Source organism: Myxocyprinus asiaticus, chromosome 46, assembly GCF_019703515.2.
Source record: "Myxocyprinus asiaticus isolate MX2 ecotype Aquarium Trade chromosome 46, UBuf_Myxa_2, whole genome shotgun sequence".
Lineage (NCBI taxonomy): Eukaryota > Metazoa > Chordata > Actinopteri > Cypriniformes > Catostomidae > Myxocyprinus > Myxocyprinus asiaticus.
This window is the reverse complement of record NC_059389.1, coordinates 2,434,256-2,455,000: the sequence shown is the minus strand read 5'-3', so window position 1 is coordinate 2,455,000 and position 20,745 is coordinate 2,434,256. Positions and strand designations below refer to the sequence as shown.

Below are 20,745 nucleotides of genomic sequence, written 5' to 3'. Positions count from 1 at the left end.
AATAGTTTTCATTCTGAGCTTGAATAATTCTCATAATAATGTGTTTCTGACCCTGGCAGCTGCGTCCGTTGGGGGCAAGCCTGTATCCTGTCACCGGACACGTGCAGTGGAAGCTTCCCAGCGTGTTATGACATCGGTACAAGCAGATGTGTCCACCAGTCGGCAGAGCACACTCATCAATGTCTGAAGAAATAAGATACCATGACATGAGTTTTACACCTAACATGGAGTGCTATGCAGTTGACAAATGCAGTACAATTGGTGCAAACATGCAAGTCAACAATGTATTTGTGTACGTGTATGTAGTGCCTGTCCACAGTAATCCTTTTTTTATTACTGAGATAATAACTAGATTCCATGCTCCGAATTAATCTTAACAAAGTGAGGTCATGTGACAACAATGTATCATAATACTGCTTGAAACATTTATTATGTTGTCTTGACAAAGCAAACGTACTGTTATTCTACAAACACTAACTCCTCCAAGAGCTTTCAAGCTACATTCATCAAATTTGGTACAGACCTTCAGAATATTCTAGAATAGTGTGCTGTGTATTTTCTAACTGATCAGACTAACGGTTTTCACACAGCGGACTATCAAAAATGGGAAAAATCCCATAAACTTACATTGACGGAATGTTCAAAGGTGTCAACAGAATGCTTGTTAATTCAAACTCCAGCAGTCAAAAATTCAAATGTAAACAAACCTGCAAAAGACATTTGATCTGTTCAAGCTTTAATCTATCTGTCTGTCTGTCTATCTGAGGGTTTATCTGACTATCTATGTAACAGTCTGTCTGATTATCTATCTATCTAGTTTGTCTTACTGTAATGTCTGTATAACCATCAAACTTAAAACTTCAAACAAGGCTTTGTCAAGGCAACATCAAAGTTTGTCTTGGCAAACTTTACCTAGTTGTAAAAGGCATTTTTTTATTATCCCATAATGAAACATTTTGAGTATATTGCATGATGCATACCGTTTTTAAACATACTATTTTTAGAATTGTTTTTTTTTTTTTTTCCAAGTATGCACTAAACGGTAGTATTCAATTCCAAATGTAACATACGTCTTAAGCCACTCACCCTCACAAGTGATTCCGTCCACATCACTCAGCTGGTAACCGCGGCGACAGTAACACTGGTAGGATCCATACACATTTGCACACTCCTGACTGCAGGGCTTCGTCTCACATTCGTTGAGATCTACGAGTTAAATGACAAGCCAGTGAGACCACACCTGAAAATATTAGATATTCTGTAAAGAATGGTTAAACTGCAAGAACTAATTTCCTACTCGATATATCTAAATAAACTTACATGAGGAGTAAATTGCATAACATTTAATGCTGCATTCACGTTTTGTTGGAATTAATAACGAGATGACATTTTGGAGATACTTCTTCAGAGAAATAATTGTTTCTATGGCTTTGTTGATGACAGCAAAACATTTAATCACTACATTAATTCATTAATTCATTAATTCACGTCTATATGTTCTTGCAAAATGTGTAAGAATAAAGAAAGCACTCCAGGTAACATTAGCTATAATAAAACAGCAAATCAAACAGGTCTTTGTGTTCACATGGAGAAAAAAGTCTTGTTTTCCAGTAAAAATATGTAAACATTCTTAAAACAAGATAAATTCACTTGGGAATGACATAAGGTATTTTGTCTTGTTTCCAGAGAAGTCTAGTACAATTTAGTAACATTTGTGCTTATAACAAGAAAATTATTTGCCAATGGTGTGAGAGAAAAAACTTGATTCAAAGGGAAAACAAGTTTATTTTTCTTACTCCATTGGCAAATATTTTTTTCTTGTTTTAAGCATAAACTCCACCAATTTTTGTTCGATTTCTCTGAAAACAAGACTTTATATCTCATGCCATTCTGCCTCACAAATTTTTTTGTGGATCTTGTTTTAAGGATGTTTAGATATTATTACCAAAAAATAAGACAAAAATACTCAACAAGAAAATGGTGTTTATGTTTAACTACCTTTAACTGTTGAGGCCACTGCCATATTGGTTCTTTTTTACATGAAGTCACGACCGTTTTGCTTTTAATTTTGCTGCTCCTAATGATTGGAATGATTTGCAGAAATTACTTAATGTCGATACTTTTTTAAAAATGTTTTTGGGCATATACCATGGTAATACCATTTTTTCTGGACGTACCATAAAAATACCATGTTTTTGGGCATATACATGGTAATACATTTTTTGGGGGGCATATACTATGATGCCCAAATACTATGATTACCATGGTATATGCCCAAAAACATGATATGTTCATGGTACTGTATAACATGTTTTTCTGGACATGTACCATGAACATACCATGTTTTTGGGCATATAACATGGTAATACATTTTTTTTGGACATGGTACATGATACCATGGTAATATATATATAAATATATATATATATATATATATATATATATATATATATATATATATATATATATATATATATATATTTGTGTGTGTGCGTGTGTGTGTCTTAGTATGTGTTTATGTATTGTATGTATGTTTTTGGTGTTCAGGAAGTTGTTTTCCCTCTGCCAGGCTGTTATTGTAAATAAGAATTTTGTCCTTAAGTGACTTGCCTGGCTAAATAAATGTGAAACAAGCAAACAACTGTCAAGTGGGAGCTTTCATAGAATTGTGAGTTTACAACGTTCTACGAAGACATGAACGTTTTTTACAAGTTGGAATTTCGTAATTTATAATATTGCACAATTCTGCTTCTCAAGCCAATTTATCTTCCTTTGAGAATGTTTAGGTGTATTGACTTTTTGCAGTGTAATTTTGAGGATGTTTAAAGATTTTTTGTAAATAACTGATAAGTTATTCATATTCTGTTAAAAAAGTAAGTGATTCATCCGTACCATTACAGTTTCTCCCATCGTTGGCCAGCTTAAAGCCAGTAGAACAGCTGCATTGGTAGGACCCCAGGACATTCTCGCATTTATGAGCACACAGACGTCCAGGATAATTCCTGCATTCATTGATGTCTGATGTTCAAGAGACAGAAATGCAGGATAGTTAATCTGATGGCTCATAAACAAGAGGATATGTCATTTATCTAAATGAATTTACATAAAGAACATTGTGTGGGTGAGTAAATGATGACACAATTAACAATTAAAACTATTCATTTAAAAGTCATAGTCAAGAACACAGTGGTGATCAACTGACCCCCCAACAGCAACACTCACCTTCGCAAAGTCTGTTGATGCTGTTGAACATGTAACCGGATCGACACTCGCAGCGGTACGAGCCCATCATATTAATACAGCCGTGACCATCGCAGGTGTTATCAGGCCCCGCACACTCGTCAATATCTGAGTGAGAAAGTGATTTAGTTTAATGCAAGACTCAATTAAGACCTCAGCACAAAAATAAATACTAAAAAAGTAATTATTTGCTACAAACGTCAAATATAGCCCTTAAAGTCAATGTAAAACTGCATTCAAAGGCCATTTTGTAACATGATATTTCCAAGTGAAACAGAAAATAAATAATCTGTAAATAATCTTTGCTTACCTATGCAGCGAGTTCCCTCGGCATTCAGGTGGTATCCACGGCCGCAGTTAACCGTGTTTCTCTGGCATGTGTAAGAGCCGACTGTATTAAAACACATCTGACCTGGTTGACATGGTCCAGTTACACTTAAACACTCGTTTATATCTGTCAAAGACAAAGATGAATAAATAAAACTTGTTAGCAAGCATCACTCTTACTATTGCTCATTGTAATTTGAACAAACCCCCAACACTATATATTAAACTTCCACTTGGCAACCACTGTTTTTGGCTCACCGATGCAGCTCCCAAGAGCATCCTGTATGAATCCCGCGCCACACTGCACTTTTGGTCGGCAACGGAACGACCCGACCGTATTCTGGCACTGGAGTTCAGGTGCGCAGTTGTGTGTGCCCGTCTCACATTCATCAATATCTGAAACATCACACACAACACAGTCAAATTCAGTATCACACTGGGGTCTCGAATTACCATGTGTGCAGATTAGATCTAAAACAGTAATGGCACATTATTGTCTGGTTTTTATTACTTATATAGTAAATATGACCTAATAGAAACCTTTCTACAATAACGCCAATTCTAAGATTGGCTATGGTGTTTAAGCCCCACCCTTTTAGGTGCGAAGCTGTCCGGTATAAAAGTAGGAGAATTTTCTTCCTTCAAGACAGCGATTAATTTCTCATCTTAGAAGTCCTCAACATTCGTCGCCATCGAAACACTGCAGTGTTCCAGCGGACATTCTACACCTCGCTGTTGACGCTTCATTGGTGAACGGGTCCTCGCCACACCTACTCCATGCAGCACTTCGGCCTGAGTATCCTTTATTGCTATTGCTATATTGTACATATATATATATATATATATATATATATATATATATATACACACACACAGCATATACACTTCGTTATACACCCTCGTTCTGAGGGACGATTCAGCCTCCCACGCCCTCCCACCCACCTCTTCTGTGACTCCCGAGGGATCACACGAGGACGAGGTTGAGCAGGATGAATTTGAGGTGGACCTCGTGCCGGCACATGCCCTGCGAGCCCATCAATCTCCATGTACTGCGTGCCGATACAGTATGTGCGTGACAAGCTTCGGCCCTCTGCAGGAGAGCACAACATCATCATGTTCAGTGGTTCTGATGCTGGGGATGATGTTATGTCTCTGGATGCATCTGGTGAGTGGTCAATGGAGGACGTCGCTGCTCCTTCCCCCAGCGAGGGTGAGGAGCGTGCACGTGCCACTGACAAGGAGATGCTTCGCATCCTTTCAAGGGTGGTCGAAGAGCTCAGTCTTGAGTGGTCTCCTCCAGAGGAACCAGAAAAATCACACCTTAATGAGCCCTGCGCCCATGGGAAAAGCCCCCCACGCAGCAAAATGCGCTCCTGAAGGGCACAGCCTTATGAAGCAGAATGCAGAGCTTGCCATTCCTTCCGTATTTTTCCCGAAGAAGGCCCGATTGGAGACACATTTATTGCTCCATCATCTGAACAGCCTGCGCCTCAATGTCTACTGGGCAAAGAGCACGCTCTTCCCCAGCCAACAAATCTCCTTTTTGGGAGTCTGTCTCGACTCCATGAGCAAGCGTGCGCATCTCACGAGCGAGCATATTCAGGCCATTTTTCAGTGTCTGTCTCCGTTCAAGCTGGGGAGAACACTTCAACTGAAGCTGTTTCAAAAAGAATTGGGGCTTATGGTGGCGGCATCCACCATCATTCCATTAGGTCTTTTACACATGAGACCTCTTCAGTACTGGCTCAAGCACAATGTGCCACAACATGCGTACAACATACGGCAAGGCCATTTGCAGTTGTGGCGTACATAAACCGCCAAGGATGACTTTGTTCCCTGCCAATGATGAGACTGACACGTTGTCTCCTCCTGTGGAGCGAGCGCCATCTCCTCTCCCTGCGGGCAACATATGTCCCAGACCGTCTGAATTATGGTGCAGACCTGTTGTCACGCCAAGGAGCGATGCCGGTCGAATAAAGACTTCATCCTCAGACTGTCCTGAAGATTTGAGAAGTATTCGGCAAAGCGGAGATCGATCTGTTTGACTCTGCGGAGAATGCCCACTGCCCCCTCTGGCACTCCGAGTCCCAAGCTCCTCTAGGAGTGGATCCAATGGCCCACAAATGGCCTGCAAAACACAAATATGCACTTCCCCCAGTGTGCCTTCTTCACTCTGTCATATGCAAAGTCCGAGAAGACGAGGAAACGATTCTATTGGTTGCGCCAAAGTGGCCCAATCAGTCCTGGTTTCCAGAAATGATAGAGATCCTGGACGGCCGTCCATGGGAAATACCACTGAGGAGGGATCTCCTCTCTCAAGCGTAAGGCACAATCTGGCATCCCCAGCGCAAGCTGTGGAACCTGCATGTGTGGCCTTTGAACAGAGCATGCTAAATGTACCAGAGCTGACTCAGTCGGTAATGAACACTATTTTACAGGCTAGAGCACCCTCTACGAAACACCTTTACATGCTGAAATGGAATGTGTTCACTAATTGGTGCTTTTCACACGGCAAAGACCCAGTGAACTGCCCCATACCTGAAATTCTTACATTTCTTCAAGAGCGATTGGACGCAAGGCTCACTCCATCAATGCTCAAAGTTTATGTAGCGACTGTCTCTGCGTATCACGCACCTGTAGCCGGCACCTCTATAGGCAAACATGATTTGATCATAAAGTTCCTTAGGGAAGTGAGGCAGCTGAATCCCCCTCGACCAGCTACAGTCCCGACTTGGGACCTAACTTTGGTCCTAAAAGTGCTCGCGGGGCCCCCTTCGAGGCACTGGACTCACCTGCTTTTATACCGGACAGTTTTGCAAAAGGGCGGGGCTTAAACACCATAGCCAATCTTAGAATTGCCGTTATTGTAGAAGGGTTTCAACTAAGTCAAGTAGAAGGACACTCCCCATAGCATCAGCTTATTGACACATTGTCTCATTGCCTTCATTTCAGGGAACTGAGGTTACATACGTAACCAAGACATTTTCTGGACATGTACCATAAAAATGCCATGTTTTTTTCTGACATATACCATGGTAATACCATGTTTTCTGGACATGTACCATGAAAATACCGTGTTTATGGGCATATACCATGATAATACCATGTTTTTTGGTAAATATATCATGGTAATATTATATTTTTTAACATACAATATGAACATACCATGTTTTGTGCATATACCATGGTAATATACATGTTTTCTGGACATGTACCATGAAAGTACCAGGTTTTTGGTAAATATATCATAGATAATATTATATTTTTTTAACATACACTATGAACATACCATGTTTTTTGGCATATACCATGGTAATACCTTGGATAATACATTTGTTTTTGTTTGTTTGTTTTTTGATGTTGAACATGTTTTTCTGGACATGTACCATTGTAAATTTATATATATATATATATATATATATATATATATATATATATATATATATATATAGTATGAAAATACTATGTTTCTGGGCATATACCATGGTAATACCATGTTTTCTGGATATGTACCATGAAAGTACTGTGTTTTCTGGGTATATACCATGAGAATGCACTGTTTCTGGGACAAGTACCACAGTACTACCACATTTGTTTTTTTGCATATACAGTCCCATAAAAATACCATGTTTATTCAGACATGTACCTTGGTAATACCATGTTTTTGGACATGGTACTATGGTAATACCATAGAATTCCTTGAAGTACCTTTGAATACCACATGAATATAATGGCATATGAATGGTAATCATTCAGTATCATGATATATATCAAAGTACCATAGCATTACCATCAGATACCATCACTGTGCCATGGTACTGCCAGGGCACCAAATTTTATAAGGCATGAAAACTTTGACATTTATTGATTTATTATTATTTTTAAGGAGATTTCCATGTAATTTGAAGTGCATGTGTGAAGTGTTTATGTGCGTCTAACCTTCACACTTGTTGTTTTCGGTGAGTTCGTAACCCGTGCCACAGCTGACCTCTCTCTGACAGCGATAAGAGCCCATTGTGTTGATACAACGCTCACCAGTACGACAGTGATGAGACCCCAACAAACACTCGTTAATGTCTGCAGAGTTGCAATAGATCAGTCCGACCCTTTTCAAAGTAATTTTATTACTCACTATATGTGCCCTACGGAATATACTACAGTTCTGCAATAGATTTTTGGTTAAAAGGTTAAAACGTTTTTGATTGTTGAATATTTACTGACCTTCACAGGTTTTTCCATCTGCTTTGAACTTGTATCCCTCAAAACAAACACATGTCCCGTTGCCAACACAACTATGAGCACAATTGGCAGCTTCAGTTCAAACAAACACAAACAACATTAATATTACAGACACAAATGAGTGAATACATAAAATAGCAGCTAGATTAATTATTAATTAATTATAAAATATGTAATATTAGAGTAGATGTGCAGCTACCTTTGCACTGGTCCCCTGCACTCGGTATTGCACCCTGGGAAGTTTTATCTACAACTTCAACACACAACCAAATAAGATTAAAACACATAGCATATTTCTAAATCTTTAATAATTGTTATTGATATATTTAAGTTGATTTAAAAAAAAAGACCAGCTACCCATTAGCAGTGAAGTGTTCATTGATTAAAGAGCTGTTTTTAACCTCCTGAGCTGTGGAAATATCACCTTATGTAAACTAGAGGGCAGCAGAATCCATCTATAACTGCCTGTCTGATTTATTGGCTCACCCAACAGGGTAAACAGTTGGGAGTTTGATAAAAAGTTATTTTATGTCTGAGAAAATACCACTTAGACTTCTATATCAGTTTTGTTTTTTGTAAACATAGACCAATGTTCTGTGATCAATACAACTTTTAACAGACCTTGTTAACAGTCATGCACATACAATGGAAGTTTAATTTGTTTTGAACCCGGAACATTTCTTTAAAGAGTAATTGGAGTTAAAGGGCTGTTGTTTTGCTCTCACCCTCTGTATATTTTGCATCACTGTCCGGTGAGCGGTCCAAGCAGCACCTCCGGGACACCAGACCACACTGGTACCCCACAGGGAGGCTGAGGTCACATGACAAATCCTGTTCCTGGGCCGCCCTGCCAAGCAAACAACACTCGCAGCACATCTGCATATGAGGAGAACTTAAGGTCAGAGATGAGGTTTACTCTGCGTAACAGTTCATAACAGTTTAATCATGAAACCTGAGGAAAACAGATCTTACAGTCCGTAAATTAAAACAGTTACATCAGAGTTTTATGCACTCTGTTTTTACGACTATATTGCAAAGATATCTAGACAGACAAACTTTTATGTTGGCTTAACAAAGCCTGGCCTGAAAGGTTAAAAGCTTTAAGTTTGAAGGTTTTACAGGCCCAACATTTAGAGATAGAAAAGTAGTCAGATAGACAGATCGTTAGATAAACCTTGGCCCATTTAAGTGTATGGGATTTTAAGACCACTTTAAATGTTCATTATGGTAAAACCGTAAGTCCGATCAGCTAGAAAAATCATAGCACACTAAGTCAGAACTGTCTAAAGGTCTGTGCCAAAGATGGGGAATGTAGCTTGAAAGCTCTAGGAGTAGTAGTTAGAGTGAGAAATTTGAGTATTGGTTGACAAATGAAGTTTGTCAAATAATAGTATGTTGGCTTTGTCAAGGTTTCCTGAACACACTCCCCATTTTCTATTGGTCAACAAACAGATAGTACCATCCCCAAACTCACACCATTGGTTGAACCAGTGTTGCTTAAAATGTTGTTTACACGTTAAGGGGATAATAAGCCTGCAAATGGTTTACTTGGGATACGAGAAAACATCGAAGAACTTAACACTATTCAGCTTTAAAAGAGTAGGTGATTACATTGTAGAGCACAGTACTATGTTTCAACTCATGAGCTTTATAGTAAGGAAGTGTTTTATCTGCATATTGACCCAACCTTTGATGATTTAATGGAGCCAGTCAATTAAAAAATTCACACCTATGTGACAAACCTTTCAAGAATCCTTTTATTTTACCACATAAGTGCCTCAGAATTGAGTTCTACAAGATGCTTGTGAGACAAGGGAGTAAAATCTTCTCTAAAACCACAGAAAATACTGGATGTTCCTCTAGAGAGACATGAGACAAGACAGTACAGATCCTTATGGTAACCATTATGGCGCATTTCCCAGACACAGATAACATCTTGTCCTGGACTAAACTGCACATTGTCAATGATACTTCAAGTCTGCAAATCTTTCTGTATTAAGGCCTTTGTTGTGTCTGTGAAATTTTCCAGGAGCATCATACAGGTTTGATATGACATGAGGGTTAGTAAACAATGACAGAATTTTCTTCCCTTTTAATTGGATTAAACTGGTTGAATCAGGTTTCCATTAACTAACATCTCAGGCGACATAATCGCAAATTCTCCTCTAGACTTTTAAAAGAAAAACAAACAGATCTGTAGAGAGTTTACCTATCTGAAAGTGATCTATCACATACATCAAAACAGCGCAATATTTCAGGCAGACGCTTTTAACGTTTATACAGCCACTAAGTGCCATTGACAACCAAAGATTAATGTTTCCTTTATGACAGCAGGCACCTGGTGTTGAAATCCACTCAGGTGTTGTATAGACACTCCATTCTTCATCTGTGGGTTTGGCGGAGTGCCTGTGAGCTGAATTTATAACAGCGGGCTGACACCAACACACTTCACTTTTCTAATGTTGGCAAGTTCAATCCTGTTCAATGTAAACAGCATTGAGAGAAATACATCTTTCGATCCATCTTTAGGAGATTTATCGCCTTGTTATAATGTGTCTAACACAGACATGTATACACAAGCTTTCTCTTTGAAACACATCTGAAATGGATCTGCAGTGGGCCCAAAAAGTATATGTACACTTAAGTCACATTTAACAATGTCTTAATGTCATTGCATTAGATAACAAAATATCATAGCAAATAGCAATAATGTTAAGAAAGAAGGCACAAGTCACTTTTCAAGCAAATCCTTTCACAAAAAAAAAAAAGTTTGTTAGGTTTTATTTGGTTAAACAAGACTGTTCAAAATGAAGACATATTGACTCAAATTTGAACACAACTTAGAATTTTAGCATAATTATGCAGCCTAACTTTTGGCACAGTCTTCATGTTGGCCTGCATGTCTATGTTGCCTTAAAATGCTGCTTATGTAGAAATCTCTAGGTTTTGGAACCACACTGAAAAGTATTGTGAATAAGCATGGGAATTAGACTGTGTAATTATAGCTATAGATTCGAAAAAACCGGCTCATAAGAGTCATTTGTTTGGAAATTGGTCTACACTGGTCACGCTATGTGTTTCATGCTATGGATTCGAAAGAACCGGCTCATAAGAGTCATTTGTTTGGAAATCGGTCTACACTGGTCACACTATGTGTTTCATTCTATGGATTCGAAAGAATGGCTCATAAGAGTCATTTGTTCGGAAATCGGCCTACACTGGTCACGCTATGTGTTTCATGCTATGGACTCGAAAGAATCGGCTCATAAGAATCATCTGTTCGGAAATCGGACTATACTGCTCACCCTATTTGTTTCATACAATGGATTTGAAAGAACCGGCTCATAAGAATAATTATTCAGAAAATCGGACTACATTGGTCACGCTATGTGTTTTGTGCTTTGGATTCAAAAGAACCAGCTCAAAAGAATCATCTGTTTGTAAATCAGACTACATTGTTTGCGCTATGTGTTTCGTGCTTTGGATTCAAAAGGACCGCTCGTAAGAATAATTTTTCCAAAAATCTGTCTACACTCGTCGCACTGTGTGTTCCTCGATATAGAATCGAAAGAACCGGCACAAAATAATAATTTGTTCGGGAAATGGATTCTAGTCGTGCTGTGTGTTTCATGCCTTAGAATCGAAAGAACCGGCTCATAATAATCATTCATTTGAAACCGGACTACACTTATCACTCTGTGTGTGTCACGCTACAGAATCGAAAGAACTGGATCGTTAGAATAATTCGTTCAGAAATCGGACTGCTCTCGTCGTGGTGTGTGTTTTTCGCTATAGATTCTAAAGGACTGGCACAACATAATCATTCCTTCGGAAATCGGACTACACTCATTGCGCTGTGTTTATGCTATTGAATCGAAAGAATCTGTTCAAAATAATTATTTGTTCGTAAATCGGACTACACTGCGTCCTCTATGTTCATCGGTTTATCCTTTGCCATTTTACCACGTGCTTTTATTTTTTTTTTTTTTTTACTTCTACTGTTTCAACTGCATGTATATTACCACATGCATTCATTTTATTTTTTATTTTATTTTTTCCGCTTATCTACATCTCGCATTTCGACTGCGTGCATTCATTTTCTCCTCTGTGTTTTACACGGATTATTGCATCAAACTCAAACTGATCAGGAACCAACACAACAACAGCAAACAATTGCATGAGGGATTCACATCGATCTCAAACCCTCGCTGCACAAGAACAACCATAACCATAACAACAACAACAAACAATTGCGGTAAGTTATGGCATCCATATTATTGCTTCATGCATTACATGCCACATGTTTACTATAGCTTCTTCCGTCAGCAGTGAGGGATTTACATGTGATAAATGTAAGGAATTAGTCAGGCTGACAGAGAAGGTTAATGAGTTAGAGACACACATCCAAACCGAAGTTGGTAGATACTTTTTCGGTTGCGGGTAGTACAGAGAGCAACACACACACTTTGGTTACAGCTGTAGAGCCCCCGCAGCAGGGCGTTTGGGTGACATCTCAGCGGCATACTTGCTCTGCAAAGCGACATCACTCTCCTGTTCCTGTTAGGGTTTCCAATTGATTTTCTTCACACTCAGTGATGCACCCACTGAGAATCGTGTTGAAAGCACCCTTGTTATAGGAGATTATAAGATTTCTAAATGCTGGTTAATGCTAAACGTAGATTTTCTAAAATTGCTATTCATGTCGGCACTAACGATGTCCAGCTTCGCTAGTTGGAGATCACTAGAGATAATGTTAAAGAGGTGTGTGAACTTGCAAAAACAATGTCAGACACTGTAATATGCTCTGGTAAATTAGTGTCACTGAATGGCTGTATGTCCGAGTGGTGTCCGGAGAATATCATAGGATTTATAGACAATTGGAAGAGTTTTTGGGGTAGACCTGACCTGCTAAAGAGAGACGGACTCCATCCCTCCAGGGAAGGTGCCGCTCTCCTCTTTAGTAATTTGGCTCATAGTCTTAATAGTGATAGTATTTGACTAATTTGGGCCCAGGTAAGGAAGCAGACAAACTGGCTTATCCGAACATCTGCTAGCTGCCTTGAGACATCAAACAAGTCACATAAACTACAACACATAGAGACTGTATCACCTAGATATCATATAGAGACTGTGTCTGTTCCCCAAACTACCAAACACAAACCCTTCACTAAATCATTTAGAAAAAACTGATTAAGGTCAAACTTGAAAATAACAAAAAAATGGAAGATAAACTTCATATAAAGGTAGGGCTACTAAACATTAAATCTCTTTCAACCAAAGTACTAATTGTAAATGAAATTATAACAGATCATAGTTTGGATGTGCTCTGACTGAAACCTGGCTTAAACCGGATGAATATATTAGTTTAAATAAATCTACTCCCCCAGTTTATTGTTATAAACATGAGCCTCATCTGAAGGGTCGAGGAGGAGGTGTTGCTGCAATTTACAGTGGAGTTTTTGGTGTTACTCAGAGGACAGGATATAAGTTTACGTCTTTTGAACTAATAATGCTTAATGTGACATCTCTGTCTTCTTTTGCTACAGTATAAAGATCACCCGGGCTGTATTCTGATTTCCTTGGTAAATTTGCTAATTCTCTAACAGATCTAGTAGTTACTGTAGGTAGAGCTTTAATTGTTGGTGACTTCAACATTCACATAGATAATGAAAATAATACATTAGGATTAGCATTTATCGATATTCTCAACTGTCTTGGAGTCAGACAAAATGTGGCAGGACCAATTCATTGCCATAATCATACACTAGATTTAATTCTGTCATATGGAGTTGATGTTGATACTATAGAAATTCTGCCGCAGAGCGATGACTTCTCAGATCATTACCTCGTCTCTTGTATGCTGCGATCAGCTAATGTCACTCAATCTACACCATGCTATCGTTCAGGTAGAACTATTCTTCGACCACTAAAGATAGCTTCACTAATAATCTTCCAGGTTTATCTCATATACTCAGTAAGTCAAAAAGTCCAGAAGAACGATGTAATAACAGAAAATTTAAATACAGTCTTCTCTAGCACTCTTGATAGTGTCAACCCCCTTCGATTAAAGAAAATTAAAGAAAAACGCCCTGCACCATGGTACAATGATCACACTCATGCTCTCAAGAGAGCAGCTCAGAAAATGGAGTGCAAGCGCAAGAATACAAAATTAGAGGTATTTCGCGGTTAGTGTCTGTAGCTACAGACAGGCACTAAAAGCTGCCAGGTCAGCATATTTTAGCAAACTCATAGAAAATAACCACAACAATCCTAGATGTTTATTCAGTACTGTGGCTAAATTGGTTAGGAATAAATCTTAGACTTAACCATATATTCCATCGCAGCACAATAGTTATGAATTCATGAATTTCTTTACTGATAAAATTGAAATCATCAGAAACAAAATTAGAATTATGAAATCATCTGTCACAGAACCTCAGAAAACAGTGTCTCATGATTTTCCTCACAAGCAACTTCAATACTTCGTTGTCATAGGTCATGAAGAGCTAACAAATCTTATTGAAACATCAAAAGCCACAACATGTATGTTAGATCCAATACCAACTAAGCTCTTTAAAGAGGTATTCCATGTAATCTCTGAATCTCTTCTTAATATTATAAACTCCTCGCTATCATTAGGACATGTCCCAAGAAACTTTAAAATGGCTTATTAAGAAGCCACAGCTTGATCCTGGAGAATTGGCTAATTATAGACCGATTTCAAATCTCCCATTTATGTTGAAAATACTAGAAAATGTTGTGTCCTCCCAACTCTGTTTATTTCTACAGAGAAATTTACATTTATGCATTTGGCAGACAGTGCCCTTATTACAGGGACAATCCCCCTGGAGCAACCTGGAATTAAGTGCCTTGCTCAAGGACACAATGGTGGTGGCTGTGGGGATTAAACCAACAACCTTTTACTTACCAGTTCAGTGCTTTAGTCCACTACGCCACCACCACTCCACCAAATGGTGGAGTGATGGTGGAGTGGAGTGGTGGTGGCGTAATGGTGGAGTGGTGGTGGCGTAATGGTATATATGGTATATATGAACAATTTCAGTCAGGATTTAGGCCCCATCACAGTACAGAGACTGCATTTATCAGAGTTACAAATGACTTGCTCCTATCATCTGATTGCAGCTGCATTTCTCTTCTAGTGCTTTTAAATTTTAGTGCTGCCTTCAACACCATAGATCATGACATTATCTTGAATAGGTTTGAGAATTATGTTGGCATTTGTGGACTTGCATTAGCGTGGGTTAGGTCCTATTTAGCAGACCGCTACCACTTTGTCTGTGTAAACGTGTCAGACCAACAAATCAAACAAAAGTTAAGTATGTAGTGCCACAGGGATCAGTTTTAGGGCCTCTGCTTTTCTCCTTATACATGCTTCCCCTGGGAGATATTATCAGGAATCGTGGAATAAGTTTCCACTGTTATGCCGACAATACCCAACTTTATATTTCATCTAAACCCAATGAAATTTCACAATTCTCCACATTAGCAGAGTGTATCAGTGAAATTAAAGATTGGATGGTTAGAAATTTCCATCTACTCAATTCTGTCAAAACAGAGATACTAATTATTGGACCAAAAACCTCTAAAAATAAGCAACTAAAATATAATTTGACTCTCGATGGATGTACTGTTACGTCATCTTCTACAGCGAAGAACTTAGGTGTTATATTTGATACCAATCTGTCCTTTGAAAATCAAATTTCCAATGTTTGTAGAACAGCATTCTTCAACCTCAGATATAGAATATTGCTAAATTATGACACATGCTCTCTGTTGCTGATGCCGAAAAACTAATTCATGCATTCATGACCTCAAGACTAGATTATTGTAATGCATTACTGGGAGGATGTCCAGCAAGTTCAATAAATAAACTTCAATTGGTTAAAAATGCAGCAGCCAGAATGCTGACTAGAACCAAGAATTATGATCATATTAGCCCCATTTTATCATAGTTACATTGGCTACCTGTCAAATTTCATATTCATTTTAAAATTTTATTAACTACGTCTGAGTGATGATGACTAAATGCAGCCAGTGCAAGCCAGACATCACTTCAGTCTATTACGATGGACTTCAGAGGATGAACTGATGCCATCTCCAACCATAAGACATGGGATACATGGGACCTCACTGAAATAACCTGCCAGTTGAACTGCAATTCACCTCACTGATCTCTGCCTGCATCACCTTGCTCTATTGATAGACTACACTCTTAAAATGGAATACATAATCTATCAAATTGCCAACAAAAGCCTTCATCAGCCAACTAACAAAGGACAATGCATCTATGTGAACTTCTGCAGTTAATCCAGGATGAACTTCAAAGACATTAGTCATTAATCTTACAGTTCATACAAAATCATTGTTTAAACACTGACCCTTAACACTTACTTAGTTTAATAATCTTAAACCATGACTTGCACTATACATAAGTAATATTGGCATTATATTCATGATGTTAGTGAGAGGGGAACTGGCCCCCACAGTGAGCCTGGTTTCTCTCAAGGTTATTTTTCTCCATTAAACAACATCTTATGGAGTTTTGTGTTCCTTGCCACAGTCGCCTTCGGCTTGCTCACTGGGGTTTTAAATACAATTATTATTTAATTATTTATTTTTATACACAATTTACAATCATATTTAATCAAACTACACAATGATGACTCTAAGACTTTATAGATATTACAGTTTCATTTTCTGTTAATGCATGATTTTCTGTAAAGATGCATTGAAACGATGCATGTTGTGAAAGGCGCTATACAAATAAAAATGTCTTGACAGTGTGTATGCAAACCAATTATATACAGTACTTATATACATGTACTGAGAAAATCACACACATACACACCTTAGCCGTCTTCGTTTCGCATGTACTGCCAGACAAGAGGGCGTGGCAGCTTCCCTGGTCTTTCGCCATATTGATGCCATTGGTACAGGTGTTGTCTTCAAGTACTGCAGCACAACACTGTTCTTGGGCTATCCTATAAGACACATCAAAAACACACACAGTTAGCTCATATATACTGTATCAGGCTGATAAAGGTTTACAATTTGAGCTTGTAACCAAAAGATTGTAGGTTCAATCTGCTAAAAAAATGCATAAAGTAGCCGAAGATGGTTTGCTAGTCTTAGCTGGTTTGGTTTACTGGGTTTAGAGGCGTTTTGGGCACTTGCTGGGAGACCAACTTGACCATCTTAAACCAGCTAAGACTGTTAGCACAATGTTTATTACGATTCACTTTTATTTGTTTAATCTTCCTTGCTTTTGCTTCCTGCCCATTTAAAACCACAGGATAGATGTTAGAGAGCAAGAGAAGTTGAATGTTCTTCCAAATAAAGGACGTCACTTTTTGGGTTTGGTCCAGGTTGGACCGCAGCGCTGATGCTTTGAGCTGAGTTTACGGTAAGACGCTCACTGTTTGACAGGACCGAGAAACTCCTTCGCTTTCACAGTGAACCTATCCATCCTTACAGGAAACCTCTGAAGATCATTTTAAGGGAGCAGACACCCGATTGCTGCAATTTCTCCTTACGATTTTGTGGACTTGTTTTCCCCTTTTCAGTGTCTGCAATAATCATAGATTTCCTGTTATTCAGCCCTCCGTCTGAGTTTCACCTCAGTGGAATTTCCTGGATTTGGTAAGACTCCCGTTGCCTAAGCTCTCCATTTTTGTAAGCCCCCTACCCAAAAAATCCAAACCATCACCACCCATTTCTTGCACTCTCTAATTTCAACAAATTCTGGATCACCTGGATGGCCAACACAAACAGATTTAATGCCAGAGGGCTTGATGGAGTAGCTCATTTGGCTTTAATTGGCACTGGGAGCTTGACGGTCTAACTCTCTGTTTATCATTTATCTTATAGTAACTTTTTGGACATGAGGGTGCACAGTTTGCAGGTTTTTTCAGTTTGGTGGGGAACAAACTTGTGTTTAAAAGTTCCCAGACTGCTACAATGGTCATGTTTACTGCAAACATTTTTGTCATATCTTCAGTAAAAAAAAAAAAAAGAAAAGAAAAAAAAAAGAAATCTAAACATCCTTAAAACATGAAAACATTACATGATGAAGCAGAATGGCATTAGAAATTAAGTCTTGTTTTCAGAGAAATCTAACAAAATTTGGTGTGATTTATGCTTAAAACAAGAAAAAACTATTTGCCAATGGGGAAGAAAAATAAGCATGTTTTTCCTTTGAAACAAGTTTTTTTCTCTCACCCCATTGGCAAATAGGCTGTTCTTGTTATAAGCATAACATTTACTGAATCTTGTTATATTTCTCCGAAAACAAGACACACTATTGTATTTAATTTTGCTTCTCAAGAAAAATAATCTTGTTTTAAGAATGTTTAGATATTTTTACTGGAAAAACAGAAAAAAATAGGCTACTCATTAAGAATGTGATTTTTTTTTGCAGAGTTCTGAAAAAGAACTACTGTAGTCATTGGATTTGACAACGTTTCTGAGGTTTAATGCATCAAATCTTGGAAAGACATTCAAGAGTTTAGTTTGAGTCCCTTAGTTGCAAAGAAAAAAAAGGATATCTTTAATCATTTTGACCACAAAGTTTACAAAATTTTCCTCTACTATCTTCTGTGTTGTCTTTACAACTTTTTTCTTGAGACTACTGTTCCATTATTTGAGCGAGTTACCACTTGACGTTCATGTAGATCTGTTATTGTGGTATCATCGATTTCCACAAATCGTTTTTCATGTCACACATTTGGTCACGAGAACCAATAAGGACTGATGTTATTGATATAGCTGCCATATTTGCATTAAGCATTTTAATAATGACATGATTTGATTTGAGAGTTAATAACGACTTATATTCCATTCTGGTCATCGCACAAAATGTTGCCTATTGCTTCCAAAGACTTTCATTTTTGGCAAATAAACCCTGTGAAGACTTTAAAAATAAAAAAATAAAAAAGTCCACAAAGGAAAGAAAGAAAATCACATGGGTTTGGAGCGATTATCACCGTGTAACAATTTTTTTTTTTTTTTTTTTGGTTCCTGGGTAGTAAGTGTTATTTCCTAATTGCTTATGCCTCAAAAGTATAGAAAATTATTATATATTATTCCTCACAAACTTTGCTTTTGTGACCAGGACAGTGATATTTTGAAATTTTACAGAACATTCCAGATAGATTCAGTGCCGAGTAAACTTCTAGAACTTTCCAGTAATATAAATAGTAGTATAAATATAGGGGCCTTAAGCCCACCAATTCAGTTTAGTTCCAGCTGCACCTGCTGTCCAGACACGTATCCGGACCTTCCTTCATCCATCGCCCCAGTGCCACACTGCCATGAGCTCCCTGTACCCACTCCTCCAGAGAGAGAGCAGCCGTCTTTAGAAGAGAGCAGCAAGTCAGAGAGTGAGGAAGACGTTGTAGATCCAGATGACAATTTCAGAGGTGGAGCTGAGGAGAGAATCCCATACTACCCCAACCAAAAAGACCTCAACGACTTGATTAGAGATCTTGGTCTCACCAAGTCCAATGCCGAGCTTTTGACGTCTAGGCTCAAGCAGTGGAACTTGTTGGATGAAAGTGTGCAAGTCGCAGATCAGAGGAAGCTTCACCAACCTTTTTCCAGCTTCTTTACCCGTCCAGATGGGCTCTGCTTCTGCCAAAATGTGACCAGTCTGTTCGAGGCAATCGGAATCGCCTGTAACCAGAATGAGTGGCGCCTCTTCGTTGACAGCTCATCCAGGAGCCTCAAAGCCGTGCTGCTCCATAATGGTAACAAGTACCCGTCTCTTCCCCTGGCTCACTCGGTGCACCTCAAAGAGGATTACAACAGCATCAAGACCTTGCTGGACGCCTTGAAGTATGATGAGTACATTTGGGTGCTGATTTGTGAAAGTGATTTACAGTATAATCATAAATCTCGAAAAACGACTCACTTCTAAATCTTTTGTAGTCATTTTTGTATTACTTTAGTATAAATACATGTTAATTTGGATTCATATGTTGTTTTTTTCTGACTTTATGTGAACGAAAAGACACAAATTCGCCCATTTTCTCATTGGAAATAGGTAAATTTCAAAATATCACTGTCCTGGTCACAAAAGCAAAGTTTGTGGGGAATAATAGCCATTTTCTATACTTTTGAGGCATAAGCAATTAGGAAATAACACTTACTACCCAGGAACAAAAATTGTGTTACATAATGTTATGACACCGTTTTCATTTTTGGCTGAACTATTCCTTTAAAGTGTTTGCTATTGAAATCTTTTAGTTGTGAAGATCTTGGATGGCAAAAAGCGTGTAGACCTGCAGGTTGTGGATTCTGATATGAGCGGAAGACTCGTGCAGTCCTGCGACTCTAGGCCTCTCTGCTTGCCATCTTTACAGCAGTTGTCCAGTGAGATCAGAGCTTTGGTCTCTGGAAAAATAAAAACAGGGAAGACATTACACACAAGTAAAACAGACTCTTCTCACACAAACTACAAACACAAATGATAAAGCAACACAAACAGATATACAGACTAAAGATCTGCTCTAGAATCTAGAGATTTAGTGGGTCTTTTTCTCAAGAGAAACATCTGAGAAGCAGGAGACTTCAGCAAAAGTCTGCATTTGCTCTCCTCACAATCTCATTAGTGTCTTGGAGAAACAACTGAGATATTAAAGAGATCTCCTAAGACTAGTATTCAGTGGCGGACAGTATGTTTATATTTTAAATAACAGCTCACTGCTTGCTGATTAGATTTCACTATCAAACTTCGACATGCAGCACCAGGTTTGCCATGGAATAAATGAACTTTGGTACTACCATGTTTTTGGGACATGTGTACTATGCTATCCTTTGGAAGTACCACTTACAAAAAGGTTTTTTGGACATGGTACCATGGTACTACTATGGTTTTTGGACATGTACAATAAAAGGTAAAATAAGAGTTTTATTAAAAGG

General features: G+C 38.4%; 1 protein-coding gene across 3 annotated transcripts in view; it reads right to left on the bottom strand.

Moving 5' to 3' along the window:
• Window positions 1-20,745, bottom strand: part of LOC127436059 (fibulin-1-like) — a 54,451-nt gene that overhangs the window by 26,719 nt on the left and 6,987 nt on the right. For all 3 annotated transcript variants that reach the window (XM_051689980.1, XM_051689981.1, XM_051689982.1), the window contains exons 2-13: window positions 20,106-20,217; window positions 16,676-16,808; window positions 8,532-8,682; window positions 8,006-8,059; window positions 7,789-7,878; window positions 7,507-7,644; window positions 3,826-3,963; window positions 3,551-3,694; window positions 3,223-3,348; window positions 2,893-3,018; window positions 1,087-1,206; window positions 52-183 (exon numbers count right to left, since the gene is read on the bottom strand). In XM_051689980.1, coding sequence (XP_051545940.1) covers window positions 52-183; window positions 1,087-1,206; window positions 2,893-3,018; window positions 3,223-3,348; window positions 3,551-3,694; window positions 3,826-3,963; window positions 7,507-7,644; window positions 7,789-7,878; window positions 8,006-8,059; window positions 8,532-8,682; window positions 16,676-16,808; window positions 20,106-20,217 — 1,464 coding nt within the window. The remainder of the gene's footprint in view (window positions 1-51; window positions 184-1,086; window positions 1,207-2,892; window positions 3,019-3,222; window positions 3,349-3,550; window positions 3,695-3,825; window positions 3,964-7,506; window positions 7,645-7,788; window positions 7,879-8,005; window positions 8,060-8,531; window positions 8,683-16,675; window positions 16,809-20,105; window positions 20,218-20,745) is intronic.